General features: G+C 41.1%; 1 protein-coding gene across 1 annotated transcript; it reads right to left on the reverse strand.

Moving 5' to 3' along the window:
• Positions 1–252: 252 nt before the first annotated feature.
• Positions 253–25,427, reverse strand: SMAD1 (SMAD family member 1). The gene is made up of 6 exons (XM_010015864.1): positions 25,028–25,427; positions 11,677–11,934; positions 8,964–9,080; positions 4,915–5,136; positions 2,472–2,728; positions 253–578 (listed from the first exon to the last, which is right to left on the reverse strand). The coding sequence occupies exons 1-6, from the start codon at positions 25,425–25,427 to the stop codon at positions 435–437; spliced, it is 1,398 nt and encodes a 465-aa protein (XP_010014166.1). The 3' UTR covers positions 253–434.
• Positions 25,428–25,648: the final 221 nt, after the last annotated feature.

Genomic DNA, 25,648 nt, shown 5'->3' on the forward strand with positions numbered 1-25,648 from the left:
ATGTACTGCAGAGAGCCTGCAAAGAGCAGGTTTCACCAACATCACCCCAGAGGACACAAGGGATAACAACGAGAAATTGAAAGAGAATCTCTGAGTGCCAGCTACAGGAAGATCCTTCTGGAGCTCGGTCCAACAGATTGTGGTTTTGGCTCGGTCGTCCCCATTGCATTAAGCCCTGCAAATCAACTTTGCAATAGCACATTACAATGTAAACTAAAATTCTTGATAGCAACAGTATGTGAAAGGGCTTTATTATTTTTTTTTCTGAATCCAACAGTTGGTCACAGAAGTCAAGTATTTTCATGGCTCTTTTTCAGCTGTTGCCAGTTCGGGGCGGGGAGAGAGGGAGAATAAAAACGTGTGTGTCTGACTCATACATCTTTCAAGTACATGCAAGGCTCAATTGTTTCCAAAATGCAGGAGCTTGGGACCTTTTAAGACACTGAAGAAATAGGATTATGAGGAGAGCCCATCTGAGTAAGTACTTTATCCAGCCACTGAAGGGGACCATGAAGATGTATCTCTATCCAGCATGGAGTGCTTGTTACATCTTGGCGATGATACTCAGCTCCCCAGCCCTGCAAACAGAATCATAAGTGGGGAAAGGAAAATAATCATCTTATTTTAGAATATCAAACATGTTACAAGCAGACTTCAATTATCCTCTTTCTTACCAAAATAATCTAGCTTTTAACAGTCATTATCAGCAGAGTAGCATAACACCCTTGAGGCACCAACTATTACCACATTTCAACAAACAAATCTGAAGGGTTGGGGTTTTTTTTAAATAATTAAATTTGGAGGAAGTGTCATTTTGAGATCTTTTGATCTCATGGAATGGAAGTCTTAAATTCTTAAAGGCATAATCTGTGGCAGTGAAAAATTTCCCCATATCTCACTGCCAGCTGTATGATGTCCCACTAAAGCCTCTGAAAAGGAGGATAATGAAGTCTTCTCTGCCAAGACCAAAACCAGAACAAACTGGGGGGAAATGCTGCCAAACAGATCAATAAATTAAAAAATGAGGTCATAAACTGACATTATGGAAGTGGGGGTGAGGCATCTGTCTGACAAGAACCAAAGCATCATTCACAGGATGGACATGATAAACAAAGAGATAAATAAAAAACATTCCTCTTTGGAGAAAGAGGGTATGGTCATTCCCCAGTAGGCTGTTTCTCAAATTAAGACAAAATAGGTCTTGTTTCAGCTCACACCTGATTCATTTATAGTAATTACCAAAGATATAAGCAGATACTTAAACAGCATTCAAAATCATTTTTTAAGTGAACCATTTTGGGGTAGGTCTGGAGACAAGACTAAAACACCCACAAGTACACTTTACTCTGCTCTGTATTAACCCCTAATGAAGGAATTGCCCAACTCCAACACAGGTGGCAGCGGCTCTAAACTGTGCAGCACGACAACCAATACACACAAAGTCCTATGCAACTGTTCAGGCAACACTGCCACACAACTCTATAGGATGCAGAGCTATAAACAACTCATTCTGGTTTAGGAAACCCTGTCCTCACAGATCTGAAAATTTCTATCCTCCTGTCAAGAAGAGTATTTCAGCACATTACCATCTTCATTTGACTACTTTCACGTATGTGACCAGCCCCTTTATATCAGTGCCTGTGCTGACACAACCACATCACTAATCTTGACCTTGCATGCCCCCCTGGAATAAAAAGTTACGTATATTTTGGGAGTTGAAAGTTAGATACATATTTGGGAACTGCTGGTCAAGACTGATTTAGAGGGCTATGCTATCTACACTTCCACAACCACTGTAATGACCTACAATGCAGTCCCAGCTCAAGTCTCCAAAAATAGTACCCAGGAACAGGAGCATGAAGTCCACCTGGGCCTCTTACAGAGCAGGAGATGGCATGGACAGTAACAATGGACAATAAAAGGGACAAAAGCTGATGCTACGTAACGAATTGGTGTCTTTTCCACTTTCAGGCCACGTAATTAATGACTCAATTCTTTTCGAAACTTACTTATACTGTATCTTGCCATATGCCACAAAATTAAAAAGACAAGCCCCATAATTCCAGAGTAATTATGCAACTAATTCTATATACACACAATCTATGCACATACTAAATGCTAGAATTCAACTGAAACACTAAAAATTTACAAGAGGCAATTCAGTGAAATTAGAATAGTTAAAAGACATGACAGAAATGCTTCACAAGTGACCACAGACTTACGTGAAGAAACACCTTCTGTAAGTCACCTCAAGCTTTCGAAGTATCTGCCTCAGACAAATTTTTGTCAACGAAGGCAACTTTGTTTCATGACAATCTGTATGGTCTTACACTTAAAAACTATTCTGTACCTAAGACACAGGAACTACTAACAGGTCAATTGAGAGAGACACTGGACCATTCAAAATCATGTGATTAAGAAGAAACAATTTGTTTTGCTTACAAATTAATCTCAAGCAAATTTTCACATACCTTTACAAAACTCATACGGAGAGTGCACATCTTTGTAAGCTCATACACTGTCTCAAAGCCATGGTTTACCGACTGAGCCAAAAGCTGAGCAAACTCTTGGTTGTTGAAAATCTTCAAACTGCAGCCACTGGGGATTTTGCAGACAGTTGTGGGATGGAACCCATGATGGTAGTTGCAGTTCCGACTTTGCACAAAAATACTGCTGTCGCTAAGACATTCAGCATACACTTCCCCACCAACATAATAGAGATGAACACCTGAGAGAAGAAGGTTGACATAAGGAGGTTAGAAAAATTCACACTGTGTATCTACTTTTAATGCTCTGCCTCAACAGAGGTATGTTTCTGCTTAGAGATAAACATTAATTGCATATCAGAGCATAGAATCATAGAATGGGTTGGGTTGGAAGGGACCTTAAAGATCATCAGGTTCCAACCCCCCTGCCATGGGCATCATCTGTCTTTAAACTTCATTTTTACTTTTGTTTGATCAGCAGGCAACTGGAAAGGAGGTGTGTAGGTATGTATATGTAAGGGGAATCGGCAATTCCTGCATTTTAGCACGTTGTATATTCAACAACAATAAACTAGCAAGCACTGCAGTAGTTTTGATGTAGTACATTGGATGGCTTGACCACTTGAACTTTTTCTCATTATATTTATATAAAACAGTAATTGGGAATGCAAGTGGAGAGAGCAGAAACCTACTGCATAATTTGTAGATAACAAACCAGCCCTGAGCTGGATTCTCTCTGGAAATGTCCTGAATGCTATTTTGGGTAGCATGAGTTTTTTCAGCCTGGTTTAATTCTAGAAAGCTGGTAAAAAAGAATGGCCCTTACATTCCTCAGATTTAGCTGTCAAATGGGGGTAAACACAAATCTTAATAGTCCTTTCCCCTTCTACTGCCTGCTCCCTCACCTGTCACTGATGGCAGCAAGCCCCAGAAGAGTAACATACAGGGAACCTTCATGGAGATTTGCTGTCAGTAGGACTCAATTCCAAAGGCTTTGAGAAAACAAGAAAATTCACCTTTCATGTTTAAAAATGGACTATTTGCTGGTGAGATCTTTCACCTCCCACAATGACAAGAGTCAGAGAAGTGAACACATAGAAGAATTTAAAAACTAAACCAAAGTCCAGTCAGAAGCCTTGACTGCGCTCCATCATGTAAGATTTTGCCGCTTACTATGCAGGTACCTGTGTGAGTACATATATACTTCCACCTGATCTGCAAAAACATTTATGGCTATGTCTTCAAGTTTGGGATTTACTCCTCCTTCCTCGAAGACTAACAGTTCTACATGATCATTAGCTGCACACATTTACTTATTCAAGTGTGTCTCTTCCACACTCTGCTTCAGTATACAGGCAGTAAAGTGCTTCAGCAGAACTCTGCCTGCAGCTGGGTTATTTTTAACAGAAAAATGAGGTGTTAAATAAATATCCTGATACTTGCTAAGATGGATGGGGAGGAAAAGAAGAAAAAAGTATTAGGACTTTAGTAGCACAGCACAGGTGTGGTATACTGCGTGAGAGCTGCACAAGTCCTCATGTACAGAAAAGCTCTCCAGAGCTCAAACTTGAAGACCCAACAGTTCTCTGCAGTTTCAATTCTTTCCTCCTCTAAGGAGGAGGAAGATACTTCATTAATTGGCACTTAGAACAATACACCCCACTGCCTGGGGCATGCTGAACCATACACCCCACTGCCTGGGGCATGCTGAACAATACACCCCACTGCCTGGGGCATGCTGAACCTTCAACTGTCTCACAAAATTTAGAGCTTACTACTAATGTAAATACCTAAAAAAATGCCTGGCAGGAATAAAAAAAGGAATGCTCCATTGCAGAAAGCAATGTCAAGCTTTGCCTGTCATTTGCACGGCAAGTTCTAATAAAACTGTATTAACCCAGAAACTTTTCTTATTCATGGGACACTGTCACAGCCATAGAAGGGAACCACAAAATTCCCACTAAAAGAATCACCATCCTGAGAAAAATGCATTTGGAAAAACTGTTTTATCAGGTTGTCTCTCTAAATACATGTTAAGATAGTTAATTTATGTTGGAACTAAGGGTAGCTAAAGATCTCATGCCAAGAACTAGAACGTGGATTTCCAATATACACCAATAATCAAGATAAATCAAGACATTTAATTAGACAAACTTCCTTAAGCTCTCATTCTAATTAAGACCATAAGCCATCTGGCAATTAAAAATTGATTAAGGGTAAAAGGTTCCTGTAATTACACACCAAGTAAGAACAATACTTTTCTTGTAAGACCTGGCCAGAAAATGATATATTTACCAACAAAAGCACTTATCCCATGTACTTGGTAAGACCAGCTTCATCTTGAGACAACTGGCCTAGGCTGTCATGTCTAGGGGAAATGCCTACCCTCTCCCAAACCCAAAAACAGATGGAAAGATCCAAACCTTACCTTTGCCAATATGTCGCCTTGTATTCTCAATGGTGGAGTTGCGGTTAACATTCGAGAGCAGCCCCAGGCAAAATCTGTTCTTGTTGTTGGAAGGATCAGTGAAGCCATCCACCAGGACACTGGTGGAAGAAGCATGGAACGCCTCCCCAACACGATTATTCAGCTCATAGTAGACAATGGAGCACCAATGCTTCGGCTCTTCGTAAGCAACTGCCTGAACATCTGTAAATCAACAATGGAAAACATTACAATCTAATGGTACTGGAATATAGGCTCAGGATATAAAGATTCATAAAGCTTCAGATTTTGGCTGCACATTACTGAAAGATGAGCTGGATAAGCAACTGCAGCTAAATGAAGTCTTTTCTATCATCAATTATATTTGAACTTTTCATAGAGACATACAACAGAACAGATTCACCCTAACTTGACTTGCACAAGACTCACAGAAGACAAAGGTTGGCACTAAGTATCAACAGAAAAGCTCCTGGGCACACACGAAGCAGTGCCCCACTATCCCTGCCCAGTTTTCTACATCACGTTATGGTGTGGGCCCAGACAGCAGGAAATGCTGTGATTATATAGCTCAGCTTCCTTTCTAATCTAGTAAATGAGTTTCTACTTCATTTTACTCAGCTACCAAATTACCATCTCTGTGCTTACTGCAAAGTTGTATAGGGACAGGGAGAAACAACATCACACCACTGCACAAGAGACCATTTACAACTTTGGGTACCAAGAAGCATAGCAAGGTAGCTTAAATACATATAGTTGGCAGGTGAATCTTTCAGCATTCAGGGTGTGCATGAATCTTTCTCCTGAGCTGCTCAGAGGAAGGGCAGGAGACTTCAAAAACTAAGAGAGAGAGACATTTGTCTGCAGAATATGCATGAAGCACATCTTCAGTATGAATAGATACTGCTTGGGATTGAAGGTGGAACAAGGGTGTAATGGGCAGAATCCTAACAATTACGCTGGGCTGAAGAGCTGATGAAACAGAGGAAGACATTATTTGATAAGAACCTTTTATTCATCAAGTGCTACCAAACAAAAAATCTGCAACTGTTCATCACCAAAAGAATTACTTGTTGAGCAATAGCAAGGATTTCCTGGAACATGGTTTTCCAGACTGAAAACAAGCAGCTCCTCACTGAAGCTGGGAATTCTGCAGAAGGCTGACAGGAAATTCCTGGTTCACAACTTCCACCCATCAAGCTCTAGAAACACATTAAGTCTTGAGGTAACACTAGTGACTGTGGACAGGGAACAATTTCTCCAGATGATACCAAAGGTCTTTACCAAAGAGTTTCTTTCCCTGTGGGTGTGCAACACAGCATAGGTTTCTTCAGGTATCTCCACCCAGTGCACATTCTTTCAAGTGACAAATAACAGCTACAAATTATTAAACTGCCTCCAAATAAAAGGAGGCTAGTGAAGGGATGTGGCTGCTTTATGTGGTTTCCTTTAAATGAAGAGACTATTTCACTGCTAAGCCTAGCACAGTTGGACTTGCTGCTAAAGATACTTTGCAGATTGAAGTTCCAAATAGCGGCTGAAGTGCTAAAATGAAAACCAGATTAGTATTAAGGAAAACTTGTTTCTCTGGCCAGAGATTTTCTTCTCCCAGCCCCAAATCTTTACTGAAATCAGCGAACTAAGACCAGTGGTCATATTTTCCTCTATTCACAGATCACACCACTATGAGTTTTCTGACACATGCAAAACAAAAACGAAAAGGTCCCCCCCCAACCCAGCAGATACAAAGGTGGCAAATAATCAAGAGCAGAATCACACATCCTTCATCACTGTGCCAAACTTCTGGGCATAGTGTCTACTGCTGACCAATAACTTCCTTAAAACCCTGGCAGAAATGAGCTGATCTTTCCTGATACCCTTGCATTGTCTATAATTTCATGTCACTGTAAAAAAAAAAAAAAACACCATAAAAAACCCCCACCAGTAATTAATTATTAGTAAGATGTTACTACCCTTCTAATTCCCATGAAAATGCCAGCAATTATCAAAGCTGCAGCTCTGCCCCAGTCCTCAAAGTCAGGAAGAAATCCTGCCAGCTGGCCATTCTTACAAAATTAATCATATCTCTCTCACGCAGATTTCATACTAACTTCCTTACATTTGCTTTAAGTCATGCAGAGCAGGTGCATTCAGTCTCTCTATTCCCAGCATGGGCCAGCAATGGAAATCACCCAACTTCACTGACAGGATGCAGCTTGTTAAACCAAATCTCCTAAGACTAACAAATCACCATGAAGACCATGCTTCTAGAAAGTCTGCAACCAACATGGTGCAGTAAGTTCACAGTAAAAAAATCTTCTTGTACAGCCCACAGCAGATTTTTTTAAGTATCATAAATATATGAATAATAAACACATGAAGGCACACAGGCATAAGGGCTGGTCAGTTTGTTTGTTTAAATGGACAGAGATGAAAATCCATTTACTTAACTACTAGGAGGGAAAAATACTAATAGACACAGGTTTTGTTTTTAGATGGTGGAATGTTAAAAAGTAAATGAAAGAAAAATGCAAACTCTTTTCTTTTTATCAACTCTCATGTAATAGAGGAATTCTACAGTACTGAGTACTTTGTTTAAGGGACAAACATGCAAAAGACTGCAGTTAGGCACAGATGTTGATATATGTACTTCAAGCCAGCAAGGACTATACATACACACAGAGTGTATGGGGCCAGGGAAAAGTGGAAATGCTGCAAATGGGGTTTATCACATGCAAAACTCACTCCATGCAAAGAGTAAAAAGGCCGATACAGAAGCTATCCAAATTGTTCTAAGAGGGCAAATACACTTCCTGAAACCAGACACTAATCTTAGCAACAAAACAAGTTAGAAGAAAAAAAAAAAAAAAAAGAAGAAAAACAAAGAAAAAATCAAACAACAATTAAATTTTTCATACGCTTGTGATCTTGATAATCATTCTGGCACAGCATCCAGCTTGCTGCTCTTACTTGGCACAGGCCACAATTGTGTGAAGCTTACATGTTCTCTAAAGGGTCTATTTCTCACAATGTGATGAATGCACTAAATCCTTTAGTCAGCAGTCATGGTTGGTTGCAAGGGCTTTAAAAAGCAATGTGTAAAAAGATGTCTGTGTCATACTATATAAAGCAACAGGGGGTTTTTTTAATACAGATTTTAAAGTCTGTGGAAACGCCACACCTCAGGCCAACAGCTCTGAATTCTGAACCAAGTGCTATTGCTGCATGACTCAAAGATAGAAAAAAGTGGGAAGAGAGCATGGAACACCACAAAATAAAAAAAAAAACAACAAACCCTCCAATGACCTTATGACCAGAAGGGTAAATTATTAAAAGCACAGCATACTCTTTAAGGATCGAAGTTTGGAATTCAGGACAAAAACTTAGTAAGAAAAGGCAATTTTATGAGATTTACTGTCTCACAGATAAAAATACAGATACTCCAATTGCCCATGTAAAATGACTCTGAGAGTTTATATAACTGACAGCATTTAGCATCCATCTAATCTTTGCTTGGAGAGCTATACATGACCATATCTACTGTCATCCACAATTCAGCAGGCTTTATATAGCATTAACTGCATTACCCAAATAAATCAATGTAATCATAAGACAGAAAGAGATTCCTTTCCTTGGACAACTGTAATTTCAGCATCACACACAGAAACATGCAGCATCATAGAATTCCTTCTGTTTGGGATTAGTGGAAGTTCCAGATACAAAATGTAAAATGACTGTGGTCATTAAATTGCTTGGGAGTAAGAAAGTAATAAGCCCCATACAGTTCACATTCTTAAAGAATCATGTGATAGCTACTTGTCCTAAATGAATATTTACATTTACAAATTTTTATCTCCAGATTCAATATTTCATCCCTTACAGCAACAGAAATAATTACATGACTGGGTTTTAACAAAGATAAAAACTTCCATAACAACATACATCCAAAATTGAAACTCAGTTATTAAAAGTAAGCTCTGAAAGTTCTTTCTTTTTAAGAAGTGAAGCAGAAGACAAGAAGGAAGTGTTTTTACCTCCTCTGTGTATGTCGGGGGGAATTGCAGGTGCCATCATGTTGGTATCCATCGGCTGGGAGGTATCGTGTGTCATCTGATCTTCCGGAGGCAGGTAAGCAGGAGGCGGTGTATCAGCTAAATATAGAAAAGGCAGAGATACACGAGTTCTTCCTCTCTTTAAAGTATAGATACGTACCCACATAAACAGTTTTAGCCTGGAAATGCTTCCAGCCTGACTCAGCTATAAACTTCCACCCACCAGAAATCTGAGAAAGCAATCACAGACCTTGAATCAGGAAAGCAAAGAATTACTGTGCATATTAAGCTCAACTGAAATAAAACCAAGTTACTTCCCCCCATCAAGCCAGAAAAGAAAGCTCAGCTATGTTTCCAGCCCACAGTTTTTGCAGGTTGAAAGTGACATATAGACATTAAGGGACAAAGAGGTCACCGTACCAGGCCAGAAGTTGGTATCAAATATGGTAAATGTGAACAGAAGCTGGAGCAGAAAACTTCCAGTTTGAACTTTTCTGTTGCCAAGATGTTTCCATTAGAAAAGTATGCAAACATCCCAGATACATCCAAGGACCTTATTACTGTCATTGCAAAGTATTAGCTCTATTTCCCTATGTTGGCAACAGTAGAATATTCAGGAACCCAAATTCTACAGAAGTAGCCATCCAGGCCTGGAATTTATCTGTCAGTGCCTCTTACTGGTTGTACTGCCTCATTCAGGATTGAATCACCAGCATAAAACCAGCCCATGCACAACGACCATACTCACTAACACACTGCTTTCAGCCCTATTTGAAGCTTCCCAGCCAGGTACTCAAGCTGCCCTTCAGCTACCTATTCACTTCTAGGAAAGCTTCCCAAATGGCTTCTTAGAAGTTGCAGGAAGTTGCCAATGTCATCATTTCCCAAAACACCAGAGGACACTCTCCTCCAAATCAACTGCACAGAGGTGCACGCAAAGGGAGATTAGATTACCACTGTACTATCTCTGGCGAACACGGCTGCTGCTCACCCATGTTTACTTCCATTACTGAGAGCATTGATTGCAAACTACCACAGCAAATAATCACAAGGCCCTCCAAAACCCTGAAAATCAAATGAGTATCAATGAAAGGCAGGAGAATCACTACTTTGTAAGCACTGTTTTTTGTGGGGTGGCAGGGGCTTTGTGTGGGTTTTTTTGGTTTTCATGAAATCTATTAACTACATATTGTTTAGCAGATAATCTGTTGAGAGCTTTACATCTAATGCTGGCAGGTACCTTACTAATTCCCTTATGTGTATACCCTCAGTTGGATGACGAGCAGCAGAGAAAGATGGAGATGACAAAAAGGCTGCATTAAAAGCTTAACACTCTGCACTGGACTTTAAGTCTTGTGCTTCACTAAGCCTTACATGTTTGTGTGTGTGCAACTTATTGTTAGTGATGCACAGACAGGAAAACAAGATTGTAAGTCCACAGGCGACAAATTACCCACTATCTAGAAAGTTTTAAAGATCTCTGGATAACTGTGTTGCTCCTTTTTTCTGTATTTTCCAAAAGTCAGCCTCCTTCCCCACTAGTACAAGACTAACAACTGTCCAGAGCTAAGCATCAAAGACATCAGTATCTTGACCTCCTCTCTAATTCAATTTCTTCACTGCAGCTGCTGACTTGTGTTTATGGGCGTGTAGGCAGAACAGACCCTCAAAGATCAAGTGAACTTCCACAAGCCAGTGCTCAGGAAGACCTTCTTAGAGAAGCCTTTATCTGTGCTGGATGAGCCCCAATCACACCAATCGTATTAAAAAAGAAAGGAAGGAAAGGCAGCTGGTTTTGCGGCAACTTTTCACATTTGTTAGAAAGCCAATACAAACTCTCTTTCCTTCCCTCCTGCCTCCGCAAATTCAGTAGTCTTCACTCACAAGAGAAAAATTTTAAAGAGAAACAACTATGAGAGCAGAAATCTGAGGATGTTAACTTCATGTAATAGGATGTCGCCTTGTTTACACACACCCTCCCTCAGCCCCCAAAGAAAACATGCAAACAGAACATTGGTAAGTATTTGTATGGTGTCCTCCTAGCATTTAGATCAAGAAATCTGTCTCAGACTGCTTCTGCGGTACTGTAATCCATCCACATGCAAAGACCAAAAAACAACTGCTTCACAGAATTTTCTACAGGTATCAGCCAACAAAGAAAAATTGTTACTTCTTTGATTTTAGGAAGTAAAACAGCCTGAAGATTTCTTTTTGGGGCCTGGTTTTTAGTTGAAGTGTATTTTTTCTTGAAATTATATTAATGTGAAGAAATTTTATCAAGTAGCAATAGCATGATCCCCTTGAGAAACATCCTTCTTCAGCAGAACTAAAGCCTTGTGCTGAATTTATGGTGATCTCTTTCCTAAGCAAGGATTATCTCTAGCATTACACTTCTTGTGCATTAAACACTATGTTTTGTGGGCTAAACTGTTCAACTGGTCCCCAAAACATTCTGAATCTCTCCCCCTGTCCTAGAAGAGTTTTACTGCAATGTTTTAACTGTGTCATGATATTAAAACACTTAGTATTATTACCAGACAAAGCGATTACAAAGTCTTTATTACCTTGCATCTCTCAGCTCGCTACTGAACACAACTGCTGGCTGATAATTTGGTATTATTAAACAAAAAAATCACAATCCCAGTGATGTCCAACAACCTTCTCCCTTCCAAAGGGGAACCGAAGTTGACTGTACCTGGCATTTGGAAAGGACTTCCAGGGTCTGAGCTGGCTGGAGAATGTGGGTAGGTGCTACTGCTGCTTCCAGGCGAGTTTGGATAGCTGCTGTTGGGCGAGTGGGGGAACGGGTGATTATTGGGTTGCTGAAAAGAGTCCGGGAAAGTAGCGTTGTGCGGCATGTGGGGTTCATTTTGCCCCAGGTTGCGGAACTGGGCCAAGAGGCTGTGCTGAGGGTTGTACTCGCTGTGCCTCGGAACCAGCACTGGAGGAAGGACTGGAAAGGGAAAAAGAAGGAAATTAGACATTCAGTTCTGAAGGACTAGGTTATACAGGGGAAAAAAAAACACATTCTTCCTCCCCTAGGACATATTCACATCTGTCTTAAAAACAAGGTAGTCAAATCTAGGAGTGCATGTCTAAGCAAGAATTCTTTTCCTTATATCCGGTTACTGCACAGCTTGAATTCATAGCAATTGTGTTAGCTACCTGGTTTGCCAGATGGGAGCTTGTTTTCATACAGGGCCAGTGAAGAAGAGCCAAGAACAAACCACAGTTCTGCATTCCAGTTTTATTCGCACACCGAAATGCTGGGAAGTAAGTGCGTTACAATGCTGACATGCAGTTCGTTCAGCTGCACTTGTGATCCTGCTAATCACATAATGGCCTGTAACCCAAACCCTTGGTAATATGGACAGATATTTTTTCTGAAGACAATACTAATAGGCCTTGAACTCAAGCTGGTCCCAACAGCTGTAATTTTATTTTTAACCTGGACTATGTTCTTACAAGTTAGTATTAAAAGAGTTATTAACTCTTCAAGTCATTTTACAAAATGTACAATTTAAACAAAATTACGTAGCTCAAAAAAACCAACTGAGCAGCAATTGAACTTCAACTATATGCTACTATGGGATCAGAGAAACACACATCAGAAACTACTAGTCGCTAGTCTCACCACACTCCCAAAGCCTCCTCACCAGCAGAGAAACAAAGGAATCTTTTTAACTGGGAATATGAACATGATACAAGATACGCTAAGATAAAAGAATCAGCTTTTCTCCAGTGCCTTTTTCTATCTTAGAATGCCTCACAGCAAAGTCCAAGCTACTCACAGGATTAAAAGCTAGTCTTATTACAGACTGAGATTTTTGGGTGATGGGGGAAGAGGAGAGGCAAGTGTAGGGAGAGGGAGATTTGTGCACAGAGTAGCAGAAGTGAAATAAAAAAAGTTATTCCTCTCCACATCTGCCTCTTTTTAGCACCTTTATTTCCCAACTCTGTGCCTGAGGGGGACTGGAAGAAACCCCCTGGGATAGCCTGCCTTTAAGGGAGGGTGCCAAAAACCCACAAAATCCTGTGAAAGCAAGCCAGGCTCCTGCCCTGTCCCCAACACCTGGTGAGCACATAGAAGAGGAAAAAGAGCATGTATTCACAGCCATGCTATACAGACATAACCATCACTCAGATTAAGAAAGGTGTTTCCCAGACAGCTGCTACATCTTTCCAAAACAAACAGCAAGGATACAAGTGGATACAAAAGGATGCCACACAAATCTCACCCTTTATTCCTAAAGCAAGTCACAGATTAACAACAACAACAACAAAGGCAGGTTTCCTTTACTGTTTTCTTTTTGGCATATGCCTAAGAGAGAAATTAAGCCACCAGATTTTTGCCCGCTAGTGGCATTAATGCGTGAAGAGTTTCATCCCAGGCATCTTCATTGAACACACACTCAGAAAAACACAAAACCCAAACCAACCCCTCACTACTGAAATTAAGGCTGCCCATTAAGAGTCAGGAGTAGGTTTTAAAGATTTAATCTGATGTCTCATATCTCACTTCTTAGAGCAGCTTCACTGAGATTCCAACAGGTCTCAAATATTTGAGGAAGGTGGTCAGCCCTAAGTAGATTTGTTTAGATGTGAGATTTTTCACTAACTCCACTTTACAAGGACTATATAAAGTCTGTAATTACAGCATTTTCTGTAATTACAGCATTTTCTGAAACAAAACACATCCATCTGCCATTCTCTGGAAGCTCTCAATTGCAAAACACCCAAGGAGAAGCTGCATCTCCCTTGGCTGTGCAGACTGTCCCTTTGCCTCCAGTGTAGCCATTCATTGTTACATGTCTCTGGGAAAAAAACAAAACAAAACAAAATGAAACAAAACATTAGAACAAACCAAATGTTACTCAACATTGAGGGGGAGATCACAAATCCCCTCCTTCACAACATGGCAAACATCAAACCCAATCTCTCTGAATACTAGAATCTCGCAGAAATAAGCTCATTCTGTTAAACCTCACAGTCTTTTTGCAGTGAGGTTAAGCCCTATTTAAATGTTACAGTCAACATTTGCTGAGCTAATAAATTACCAGTGAAAAAAGTAACAATGAGATCATGTGTCGGAAAGTATTTTCTCTTTCCTGTCTTTATGATTCTTCCTTACTTTTCTAAGCATTAAAAACACACTTTCCTACCTCTTCCTTTCCTGTGGATGAAGGTCAAACTTTGCTGAAGTTAATTTGTGCAGAAAGTACATCACCTACCTTTCCCACCCCCTACCTCACATTAAACAATGACACATATGACATCACAGGAAGCCACATAATTTATAGCATTTTAAAATAGCAGACGAACAGGATACTTTCTGTATGTCTTCTGCAATTAAACTAAAGCAGTGCCAGATTTTCCCATGGTATACACACATTTTCTCCTGCTGGGCAGAACCACTGGTGACAGTTAGAAGGACTTCAAATTAGAACAAGTCCCTTCCCAGCTCTCCTTCACACTTTTTCACCTAACTTTTTCTCCAACTACCTCAAATGCCAACTTCAAAATACACTTGGAAAAAGGGGAAGCAGGGAGGGGAGGAAGAATACACCTGTATTGATATAGCAAAAACAGTCTCAAAAACATCATTGTAGAATTTACTTTGAGTGCTGTCCCTAATTTACATACTCCCTCTGTATACAATCTTAAATGAGGAGGAATAGCCCTGAAAGACCAAGTCAGGTAAGACAGAGATTACAACACTCCAGTTAGTCCAACTCCAAGACAGTCACTCACAGCCATAAACCTGATCTCCCTGCATCTCTCAGGCTTTTTTGAAGGCTAGCTGCTCCTACCGGAGTCACAGAGGAGTTAATCTGAATGCTGCTCACTCAAGAGTGAAGACATGAGCACAGACCGGGACTTTCCCAAGTATGGAAGGACGCCAGGAGTTCCAAAAAGTAATGGGGGACAGGTACCCTTCTTGCTTCCCTCACCCCCACGTAAGGCACTGAGCTTCTGGTCAGGTTGCAGACCTCAACCATATGGAATAACAAATTACTGAGGCTCAGTACAGCAGGGGAAGGCTGATCTCTGTTGCAGCTGCCAGCTCCAGGAAGAGGTATAATTGAACAGGAGAAAGCATGCAAGAGTTATTCTGTGCTAAGCCAACACACCTGTTACTATATAATAACGGAGCAGCACACATCTTTGCTGTGTTGATCTCCGCAGGGCGCTGCACTAACAGTCTGCAGATAGAATTTTTCCCTTCCTCTTTATCTTCTTCAGTGGAAGGGAACACAGATACCAAAAAAAAAAAAAAAAAAAAATAAGATTTGTTCTTAAATATAGTTGTTTCGATTCAGTAGGGATGCCTATATTTAAGAGAAACATACTATTAAATACACTGTTGGCTTAAAAAGCTACTGCAACAGATATGCAAATTCAACCTCATTAAAATGGTTAAAACCAGTTAATGGAGTAGAACCACAAGTCATCCGACACTTTGATTTCTATACTTTCTCAAACACCAGATTTAAAGGTTTTATGGGCTATACCATGGCTGAATTTTGCTCCGAGATTTTGTGTCAATGCGGACCTGGAGTTAAGAGATAATATATCACTACTAGCAGTAACGTTACTAGTAATGAAGAGGAAGATAAACCACCTGGAACATACCCACCCAGATGGGTATTGTTTCTGGAACTCTAGCTAAGAAGAAATTCTGCATCTGTCAAAACAGCCTGGGAATTGGGTAGCTTGTTTTTACCATGCAAATAACACCCAGAGTATGCCTGCACCGAACAAGTGGAGCTGTATTCAAGAAATTACAGCTACAGGGCAATTTCACCCACAGGGCTATTTCATCTAAGAGCCAAGAATGCCAAAAATATAGAAGATAGACCAAAGACAATCTGGCTGTTCAGATAAATGTTCCAACTAACCACACAAGAAAGAAGTGCTTTTATGAAAATGTAATTGTGGCCTTTGAAGAAAGCTACTGATCTTCTGCTCTTTGTATCTGTAGCACATCATGCTGTTCTTCAGAAAGCTAACAGGTGTGCTGTCCTAGAATGAAAGTTTTCTTCGGGGTTTTTTTTGTTCTGTTTTCACGTTCCAGTGATAATTTCATTAGAAAGTCTGCAATTTACTATTACAACTTTTTTTTTCTAAGTTTCTCTATTAAAACAGAACCCAAACTCCACACCTAATCCAAGCCAAAGGACCCACTGTACTTTCAAAGTAGCATACTTTCTCACAGATGGGTTATCTTGCACAAGCCCAGATGACAGCTAGTTTCCCTTGAGGGCTCATTTTTTTTCCCTCTTTGCATGTTACATTAAAATTTGGGAAGGTATGTCTCTTTCCACATCTGGAAATTGAAAGACCGAGTAATGAAATACAACAAGGGGCCATATATACAAGAAAGCAGACTTTGATCATCTTTCACTGCCGAAGTAGATTCCACTTCTTCTGTGAGCTTTACAAAATAAAAGAAAGAAAGAAAAAGATAAGCAATTACTGCTGCACTTTCTGCTCTTAAAAATCATGACAACTTGGCCAAAGTATGTTTGTAGAAGAGTTTATAAAGGCTTATTATCACAACAGGGCCCTCAGCCCTAATGAAGACCTGAGGGCACTACCATTAGACAGTACACTTTAATTTCCAAGCATCATATAGCTGTGTTTTCATATGAATTTATGCAAAGCCACTTCTGTTTTAGCAGAAAAATAGAACTGTGGGTTGGGAAGGAGGGAAATCCTCATATGCCAGTTTGTGCTACCTGGAAATGGGTATGAAAACATGGGCAGGGGAGGAATATGAGGCTCGTACTACACGCTCCAGATAGAAAATACTGCAAAAATGAAGTAAGAAAAATTAAGTATTAGGAGGAGAAAGGGAAACAAATCAAAACACAGCACCAATGTTAACCTAATGAATTTCAACCCTCCTGAAGACTCATTGCTTAATTTCCTGGCTTTGAGGCCACAACAGCTGAAGTTGGCTGTGGCATCCTAGTGAGCAGCCCAGTCCCACGGTGGGAACAGAACAGGTACCAGCGTACGCTCAGCTGAACATGCTTAGTTTTGCTCGCTGCCTGTAGCTGAGAGTCATCGAAGCATGCTGACTGAAACAAGACTTTCGACACCTTGCTTGTAAACAATAAAACACCAAGTAGAAAGAAAAGTTTTAATGTCATTAGGTTTTCCCGTGCTGCCTAAAACAAGAGCTGGCAAAATTAAATATTCTTTGACCAGAGGACAAGTTCTCACATACAAAGATATTTACATATCTACACTTAGGATAGAGTTTACTCTTGGTTAAAAAAATAAATTAATAGTGTTGTGGCAAAAGTAGTCTCTGAGGATCTAACTACTTTATGTTGTTCCAATACCACCTGGTTTAAGCAAGGCTGTGCTACTGGCTGCGGTAGCAAGGCTTTGCTTTACTGTTCTCTCAAAAGCAGAAATGCCAGCCTTTTGGACTTTTGCTCCAAACCTATGTTCTAGTAATTGCCAGTGAAAAGGCTCAGTAACAGCTATTCAGCAGCCTGTTCTGGATAACGAACATGCCACATTTTCTATTCCAGGAGAAAGCCGAAAGCTCTCTTGTTTTCTCAACTCTCAATTTTATTCTACAGTTTCAGTAGACCCCATGGCTTGATTCGTCATTTTACATGGTTACAACTAAAGACTGTTCTTAAAAAAAAAAAAAAAAAGGACAAAACAGTTGTTGCTGTACCAAATTGACTTTACATCAGACATCTGGTCTAAATGCATTTAGCAAGTAATATTAGTACATTTCCTGCATTACAATATTCAGCTAACATTAGATTTTATTTGCGGATGTTCTGATACGCTAATATTTTGATTAAACTGACATTTGTGAAGGCAAATTTCAGAATTTAGTACTAATTGTATGCACATTAGCAAAGGAGTTCTTGTAAGCAGATTTGCGGGAGAAGCAGTCCTGATACAGGAGGAAGTTACAGTGTGATAGTGTATATTAACCTGGACATTTATACAGACCAGGGTTCAAATTACCTGTATGAAAGCCACGATCACTATCCTACTGAGTAGGTTAAAACTTGGAAGTCTGGTCTTTTAGTCAGAAGAAACATCTGAATCTGGTTAATTCTAAAGCGAGAAAAAAAAAAAACAAAAAAGGACACAAACATATCCTTCTTGACAACTTTTATCCCTTTATTGCAGCTCATTTTACTGACATGTGGTGAGGTAAGACAAGAAAACCCCACTGTTAAGACTATTGCCTCCTTTCTGCCTCCTGATTTCAACTCCTGTTCCCCAGGTCACCACCCCTAGTTCTGGTGGGGAATTTTAGAACTGAATCCTGCAAAACTGAAGAGAAGGAAGTTTTACGCTCCTTGCCAAGCACACTGACAGTTGCTTGCTATTTTGGGGAACCATCCTATAATTGTGCCCACCTGTTGTAGCATGCTATTTATAAAGTTACGCCCAGCTGCAGCCTCACACAGCAATACAGCAAAACTCATGCACAGCCTGCAGAGGTGCAGAAATCCTGCTGTGGAAATCATGAGGCAACAGGATTTTTCTAACTGGGTTCTACATATTAACTCCAAAGGGATGCCCCTCCCTTACATCCCCCAGAGCATTCTGCTTTTTGCTTTTGGTCCCCTGGCCTCTCCCCGGCACCTGGCACTGACAGCATTATCCTCCACAAGGCCTGGTGCTGTGGGAATCTTGACAAGAGCTGCTCCACTGGGCTCCCTCCGGCATGGGCCATCAGAGTTCTTCCATCTTGCTGAAAGTGGCATGGAGGCTCTCATGTCGAGCCGTGTTCTCCCAGGTGCTGGGTGGTAGGAGACACCAAGCAACTGCCAGGATCCCAAAGAGCCCAGCCAGGCAAGCTCGCAGTCCCAAAGGGACTTGCTGCTTACTCCCAACTTTTCTCTCCTGGCTGCAAATTTGATCTGGACAGACTCTACCTGACAGTCCCAGGAGCCACATTTGAACCCTGCTGTTTGCCGAAAGCAGTGTGAGCGATCTGAGAGGTGACCTGCTGCAACAGGCTGAGTCAGGTTTGAAGCACAGGGGGAGTATGCCATGACAGGTTTTTAAAGATCCTTTTCTCATTTCTCAATCCAAGTAGACAAATAGTTTGGGAACATCAATTTTATATGTAGTGATCCTAGGACAGCTGAGTACAGGGGGATGAGACCGACTCATTCCATTTTTCTGTAAAGTACTGAAAAAAAGAGAACTCACAAGCATGATCAGACCAATATACACAAGCATGATCAGACCAATATACACAACCAGAAATTCGTTTATTTCAAATAGCATTAAAAAGCTCCTTTAAACATGCCTTATTTTTCTTTCTCTGAGGACCACAGCTGCAGCACTGTAGAGTAGAGCATTCAAGGAGCATTTACTTCCAGGACCACATGAGTCTAAACCTGCCTTACCCAGGATTTCCACCATTTCAAGTTTCTTTCTGCACCCCTGGTGCCTGCAGTAGGTGTGCAGCCTCATGGAGTCTTGCTTAGAGCAAACAGCAGAGGGGATCAAAGACGAATATGAAAACAATCAGGTTAAAGTCACAGGCGAGTAGTCCGCACCGGGAGCAAAAACAGCATGACACACCTACCACTCCCTCAGAGCCTGGGGACCTGGCCTCTTCTTGTGGCAAAAACCAGCTGTACATTTAGGTAAAACATTTCTTGCCAACACGAAGCTTGCTGAAGCACACGTCCACTTTGAATTAATGGTTATAATGGAAAGAAATATCATGATCTTTAGGCAGAACTGAAAATTCAACTATATTTGTCTGTGTCGTGAAATGGCAACTGTTGCTCATTCCCTGATTGGGGTGGAACACAGGCACCATCAGCTTCATAAAGCCCTGTGATGCAGAGCAGACTGCACCCAGCCTCTCCAAAGAAGAGATGTTTAACAGAGGAGAATCATCCAACCTTATTTATCTATACTTTATCAATAATTGCAAAACCACCTGAACCAGTGTAGTTATCTTCTACCTCCAAGTGGCTGTGCTGACAGGCTGATCCATGGAACCAGAATATTTCAGAGGACGGACTGGCTGCTTCTAGACTGACTGGTTTTACTACCCCCAGCACTGCATGCCTCAGACACAGGGGACCATCAGAGACACCTCCAGAAATGAATATTGAAAAGTTAACAACTGCATTCCCAAGGCAGGTGTACGCTTACTCAGATCAATGAAAACAGTTTCTCCCAAGCCTGACCCCTGAGGAGATATCAGCAGATTCTGGACACTCTGAGGAGACATCATTCAGCTGTGGGGCAGCAGGAAGCCATTTACATAAACATTACACACCTTCAACCACTTCCACACATTAAGCATAGAAGTGAAGTTAATTCCTCTTTTGCCTCCTTTGTAACATATTATAAACTCCAATCCTTTTTAGTCTCCTAGCAGGCTGATGAGCAAGGATGCTTAGTAAAGGCAAACTAACACAATTCTGCATCAGATGGAACCAAGAGCTAGTGTTCACTAGGACTTTAATAAAATGAGATACTCAAGTTTCTTTATCTTCCTTCCTTCCCTTTAGCTAAGGTAAAAGAACTGAACTACCTCCCCTAAAGTCCCATTATAGGTCTGATTTATTATTACTTTTTTAATAGCAGTGTCAATTTAAGCATCTTTTCATCCTCACTGCTCCCTATCCCATTCCTTTTGTTTTGCTGATAGAGCAAACAGGATACAGATTTAAAAGAAGAATCCCATACCCCTCCCACCCCTAAATTCTGCATGACATCTTTCACCTGACCTTATTGATATAATTGAGGACAGAGGCAAGTGACAGAGGCTGTGTCTCCACAGAAACCAAAGGAATAAAAGAAGGGAAGGATGTATCTCAGGAAGAACTTCCAAATGTCATTTCACACATTCAGGAGCAAAACCTGAGAGATCATTTGGGGCATTTTCAGAGAGATGCAGAACATAGCGTTCACTTTTTTCTCACACTCCCTACCTATACTCTACACCTAAGTATTTGTCACGTCTTGATCATACTTAAAGATAGTCCCAAGCCAGGTATGAACCTGAATTCCAGATATCTCAAAACAAAAATAAAAAACTCTGAGGAAAAAAAGCAGATTCAGCCAAGTGAGCACAACAGTTCAGCTGAGCGTGCCAGTTCTTAAAAGGCATCAAATTTAGACCCTGCCCTCCTTAATTAAAAGCTTTGCTTTGCCAAGGGAGAAATTTGACAGCCATTAACTATCCTGCACCAGAAATAATTTTGCACACAACAGACATATGAAACAGCACCAGTGAGCTACTCTAATACATCTCAAGGAGATATTTCCTCCCGACAGTCGAGTACAAGGTTGCATTCCCATCCCCAGCAACAAAGCCTCTACTTTCTCCTTACATTTCCCACCACCTCCACTCCTCCCCACGTGTCATCCGCAGGGCTGTGTTAGTACAGATGTTCCTGCAGTTACACAGCAAGCCCCTGCGTTGCTCTGATCAGCCTGGAAGATAACACAGCAGGGGAGGGAAAAAGTGACTGTGATCTGGTTCAGCACAAGGCCACACAAACAGCTGTGCTGGCACAACACAGCGAGCAGGAGCTGTTTATGCACCCAGCCATGGGTCAGGTCTCCATCGCCTGGGGGGCAGCTTGCTGATACCAGGCTGACCATGACAGGAAGGCCACCCTTCCTCACCTTCACCCCCTGCCCCCATGTTGCCTTGCCCCCATCTGACTCCACAGCAAGTGAGCCAAGGGCACCAAGCCTGCAAAGCTAACTGTGCCAAAACATAGTTTTCTGTCTGTTCAGTTTTCTTGACCTGCAGGATCAGGTAGGCACCCATGCCTGTGCAGAGCCTCTAGGTCAGGTCAGGCATTCTTATGGTACCCACCACGTCATACCCTGCCAGATGCCATGTCCTCTTCTTTGCACAGAGGCAGCAGCACAGCCTGAGCTCAGGGACACCTGGGAGGCTCCCTATCTGAGACTGCTGATACTTTTCCGCCTCCTTCAACTGTTTACAACCGGTTTCTATCTACCCTGACCAATAGAAAAATCTCTTGTTTGTGTTCAGGTGTAGATTCGTAGCTTGCAGACACCACAGCGTGCCAATTCTCATGTTTTCCAAGCTTACCTTCAAGTTAAACAGCAAGGATGAAATAAGGTATAATGTATAAAATCCATGCATCCCTCTGGCACCATGAGAAAAAGTGATACATCCACAGCACTAACTTCCCAACACACAGCATTATCTGGTCTTATGTATTTGACAATTTACTGCTAATCTGTTCCTCAAAACTTACACAACACTGAAACAAACCACACACAACCAGGAGAAGAGTTAACGTATAGATGCTATCCCATGTGTGCAATGTATGCTTCGGTTCTCCAGTAACTGGATCTGCACAAAGGAGTTTTAAATACAGACTACACTATCAAGCCAGAATTTCACGATGTACCTTGCACACAAAATGTGCATCATATGCAATCTGAGCTTCCAATTATGTTTTGTCAGGAGAAAGTACATTTTAAACCCTCCTTGCTGTGATGATGGCTTGGAAACACAAACGATATCTGCTCGTGCTCGCAGGCTGCTGGAAACAGTGACTCATGCATGAATTCCCACTACCCATTAATCTCAAAGCATAAGCACTTATGCAGCAATAATGGTGCTTTAATGTCCTGGCAAAAATGGGAAAAAATGGTTAGCAGAATTTGGGAGTGACTGTCAGGAAATGAAGATAAAGATGACGCTTGGAGGACAGCAAGGACAAGGAAGGGACAGGAAATAAAAGTCATAAGGTATGAAGCACAGCGCTCCAAGCCAAACAGGAGTTCAGCTACCACCTGTTTCCAAAAGCTGTGCTTTCCCACCATCCCCATGCGGTATCCCTCCAACCAACAGCAGGCCTGTGGATGACTAGATATATGCCCCTCTTCCTTTACGCAGCCAGCCAGAGACCTCAGTAAAACCACAGTGGGCTTCGACCCCACTCTCACTCATCCAAGCTGTTTAAAGTTCAAGACGTAACTTCATCATGTATATAACACTGTACCTCCAGACCCAGATTTAACAGGGCACCTCAGCAGAAGTTTACAGTAGCACCTGGTCAGCAGCTACCTCCAGGATATTTTAAGTCTTTAGAGCAACACATTGACATTGTGAAAGACTGAATACTCGTGTCAGCTCCATCAAACTGACTATAGCCCTAATGCTTACAGGAAAACTGCCCAGCTGCCCATTAGGCAACACATCTAGTTTCTCCTGAAGAAGGGTATTCTCTGGACAAAATAGAAAGCATTTTATTTCTACCATCTCCAACTTAAGTTACTGGTTTGGATTTTTTTTTTCCCCAACAAAAATTCTGTAGCTACATAAATGTAGAGATTTTTATCTCATCCAAAACCAATTAAGAGCAACCCAGAATTCAAGCTTACAGTTAATACCTTTTTGCTTCATTTCCCAAACACAAAATTCGTAAGATGACTTAACATGCAAACCCCAGCTTTCTAACCACTTAAGCTACTTAGCAGCACTCAGCTAAAATGTACACTTCAGACATCTTTTCAAAATGTTATTCTATTTTACATAGTGACAATAGGTTTACAAATACCTATTTTTAAATATGGTATAGATGGCCCAAATGAGAATGTTCTGAAACTGAGTAATTGTTTTCAAGACTAAAGCAAAATGAGCTAGACCATGTCATTTGACATTACAATAAGAGAATCCAACTGTTGCTCAATCTGACAGAAATAGACATCTTTCAGGAATCTCAATTTTCAATATTTTGGAACACTGAATGTAAACAACTAGCAGAGAGATATGCAAACAGCTAGCAGTACAAGGACATAACTACTCTCCAGGAATAGTTATCCCACTTCTGCCTAACATGGAATTGTTAAGAATTTCAACCTATTTTTTTTAATTTTATATTTTTTAAGAACTGTTTTTCCAGTGCAGAGTTCATTTTTCCAAGCTTCTGCTGCATAACTACATATATTATGGGTATTACCTCTGCCATTCACATGCTTTCCAAGTTAATACTAACACACCAAAGGGAAATATTTAACATCTCGATATACATTATGTGTTGCAGATCCAAGACAAATGCAATTTCCATCCCCAGAAAAACAACCTTGCAACTATCTGATTTTCACTGTAGTTCTTAAAGTGTCCATGTCACTCTGGAGAGGCAGCTTTGCAGTTTATGGAATGCCTAACACAGATGGACTTCCCATATTTAAACCACAGAAGTCCACCCATGCCTGCAGTGCATTTCTGCAGATGTCCCTGTACAACCTCACAAGTAGCTGGAAACTAGTGTAGATGTGCCCAAGCACATTTCATCTTAGCCCCTGGGAGTATTCCCTGATAATAAACTTGCATAAGTTAAGCACAGATTTAACAAAAAGAGATTTGGCTTTTCAAGAGGAGACAGCAAGAATGGGTTACAACTTGAAGTGGGTAGCGGGTAAGCAAACTGCACTTATAGAAAGGCTGATGGTAAAACTTCACATACAATGAAACACTGCTATCAAAGCTTTAAACTGATGCGATTATATTCTGCTGTCTAAAATTACAGTCTTTTCAAAAGGACAAAACTGGGAGATCCTAAAGACAATATTTTCTTTGGGGGTCTGAAGAAACAGAAGTGACAGAAGATAACAGTAATTCGGAAATAATAATACCGCTACTGCAGTATGTCAGTATGGTTTTCATGCATAGACTGCAATAATCCTTTATGTTAGCTTGCAGTGTTTTGTATAGATTGGTCTGCACCGTAAAAACCAAACTAATTGAGGGATAGTGGTCACCAACAAAACCAGATTATACCAAGCCCAGCAGCCTGAGGCATATATTAAGACTATGGCTCTCTACAGTGATAAAACATTTACACAAGTGAAGCATTTGCCATGTGAAAGAGAGAACTGCTAATTAACACTTACATTCAGATAAACTGCAGAGGAAGAATCTGACATGTGCAAACAGCCACTTTTGCTTATTTAAGCTGGTGAGTCACAGGATTAATTGCCATACTTCGCATTGTTCAGATAAGGTGTAAAGGTACAAACAAGGAAGAACTTACCAGGACTCTCTACCCTCTTGTAGTGGTAGGGATTGATGCAAACCTCCTTCTGTTTTGAACCAAAGGGAAACTCACAGCATTCCAGTGGTTTCAGTTCATGATGGCTCTGCAGGTCCGGCCAGCGCCACACTCTACAGTAAATTACATGTGGTAGTCCTTTCCGGTGCGAAACCTGAAGCCTACCGTCCAAGGAACGAGGAATTGTGACACAGTTGCTGGGCTGACCAGGACAGCTTAATGCTTTTTCCAGTTCCTCCATAGCACCTTTTTTCTTCTTCAGCTTTTTCACTAACGCATCGACAGCCTTTTCTGCCCATTTTTCTTCTTCATCCCCCTGCTTCCATCCCAACAGCCTCTTCACTGCTGGGCTGGTGAAGGAGAATAAACTTGTCACATTCATGGTGATCCCACTGTGGTGGTACCACAGAACCAAGCAGCAGAGACTCTCCTGTTCTTCCACCACCACTAGGGTACAGCAGATTGTGTCAGTAGCTAAAAGCAGCCTGTATCAAATAATTCTGGTCCTTCCCCCTTTTCAGTCCTCCAGTCCTTGGAAGGCGGGGCTGACATCCCCCCTTGACAGGCACAACCTCCTCATGACTCTATAAACCCTTCTGGCAA

Source organism: Nestor notabilis, unplaced genomic scaffold, assembly GCF_000696875.1.
Source record: "Nestor notabilis isolate BGI_N333 unplaced genomic scaffold, ASM69687v1 scaffold7076, whole genome shotgun sequence".
In the NCBI taxonomy this organism is placed as follows: Eukaryota; Metazoa; Chordata; class Aves; order Psittaciformes; family Psittacidae; genus Nestor; species Nestor notabilis.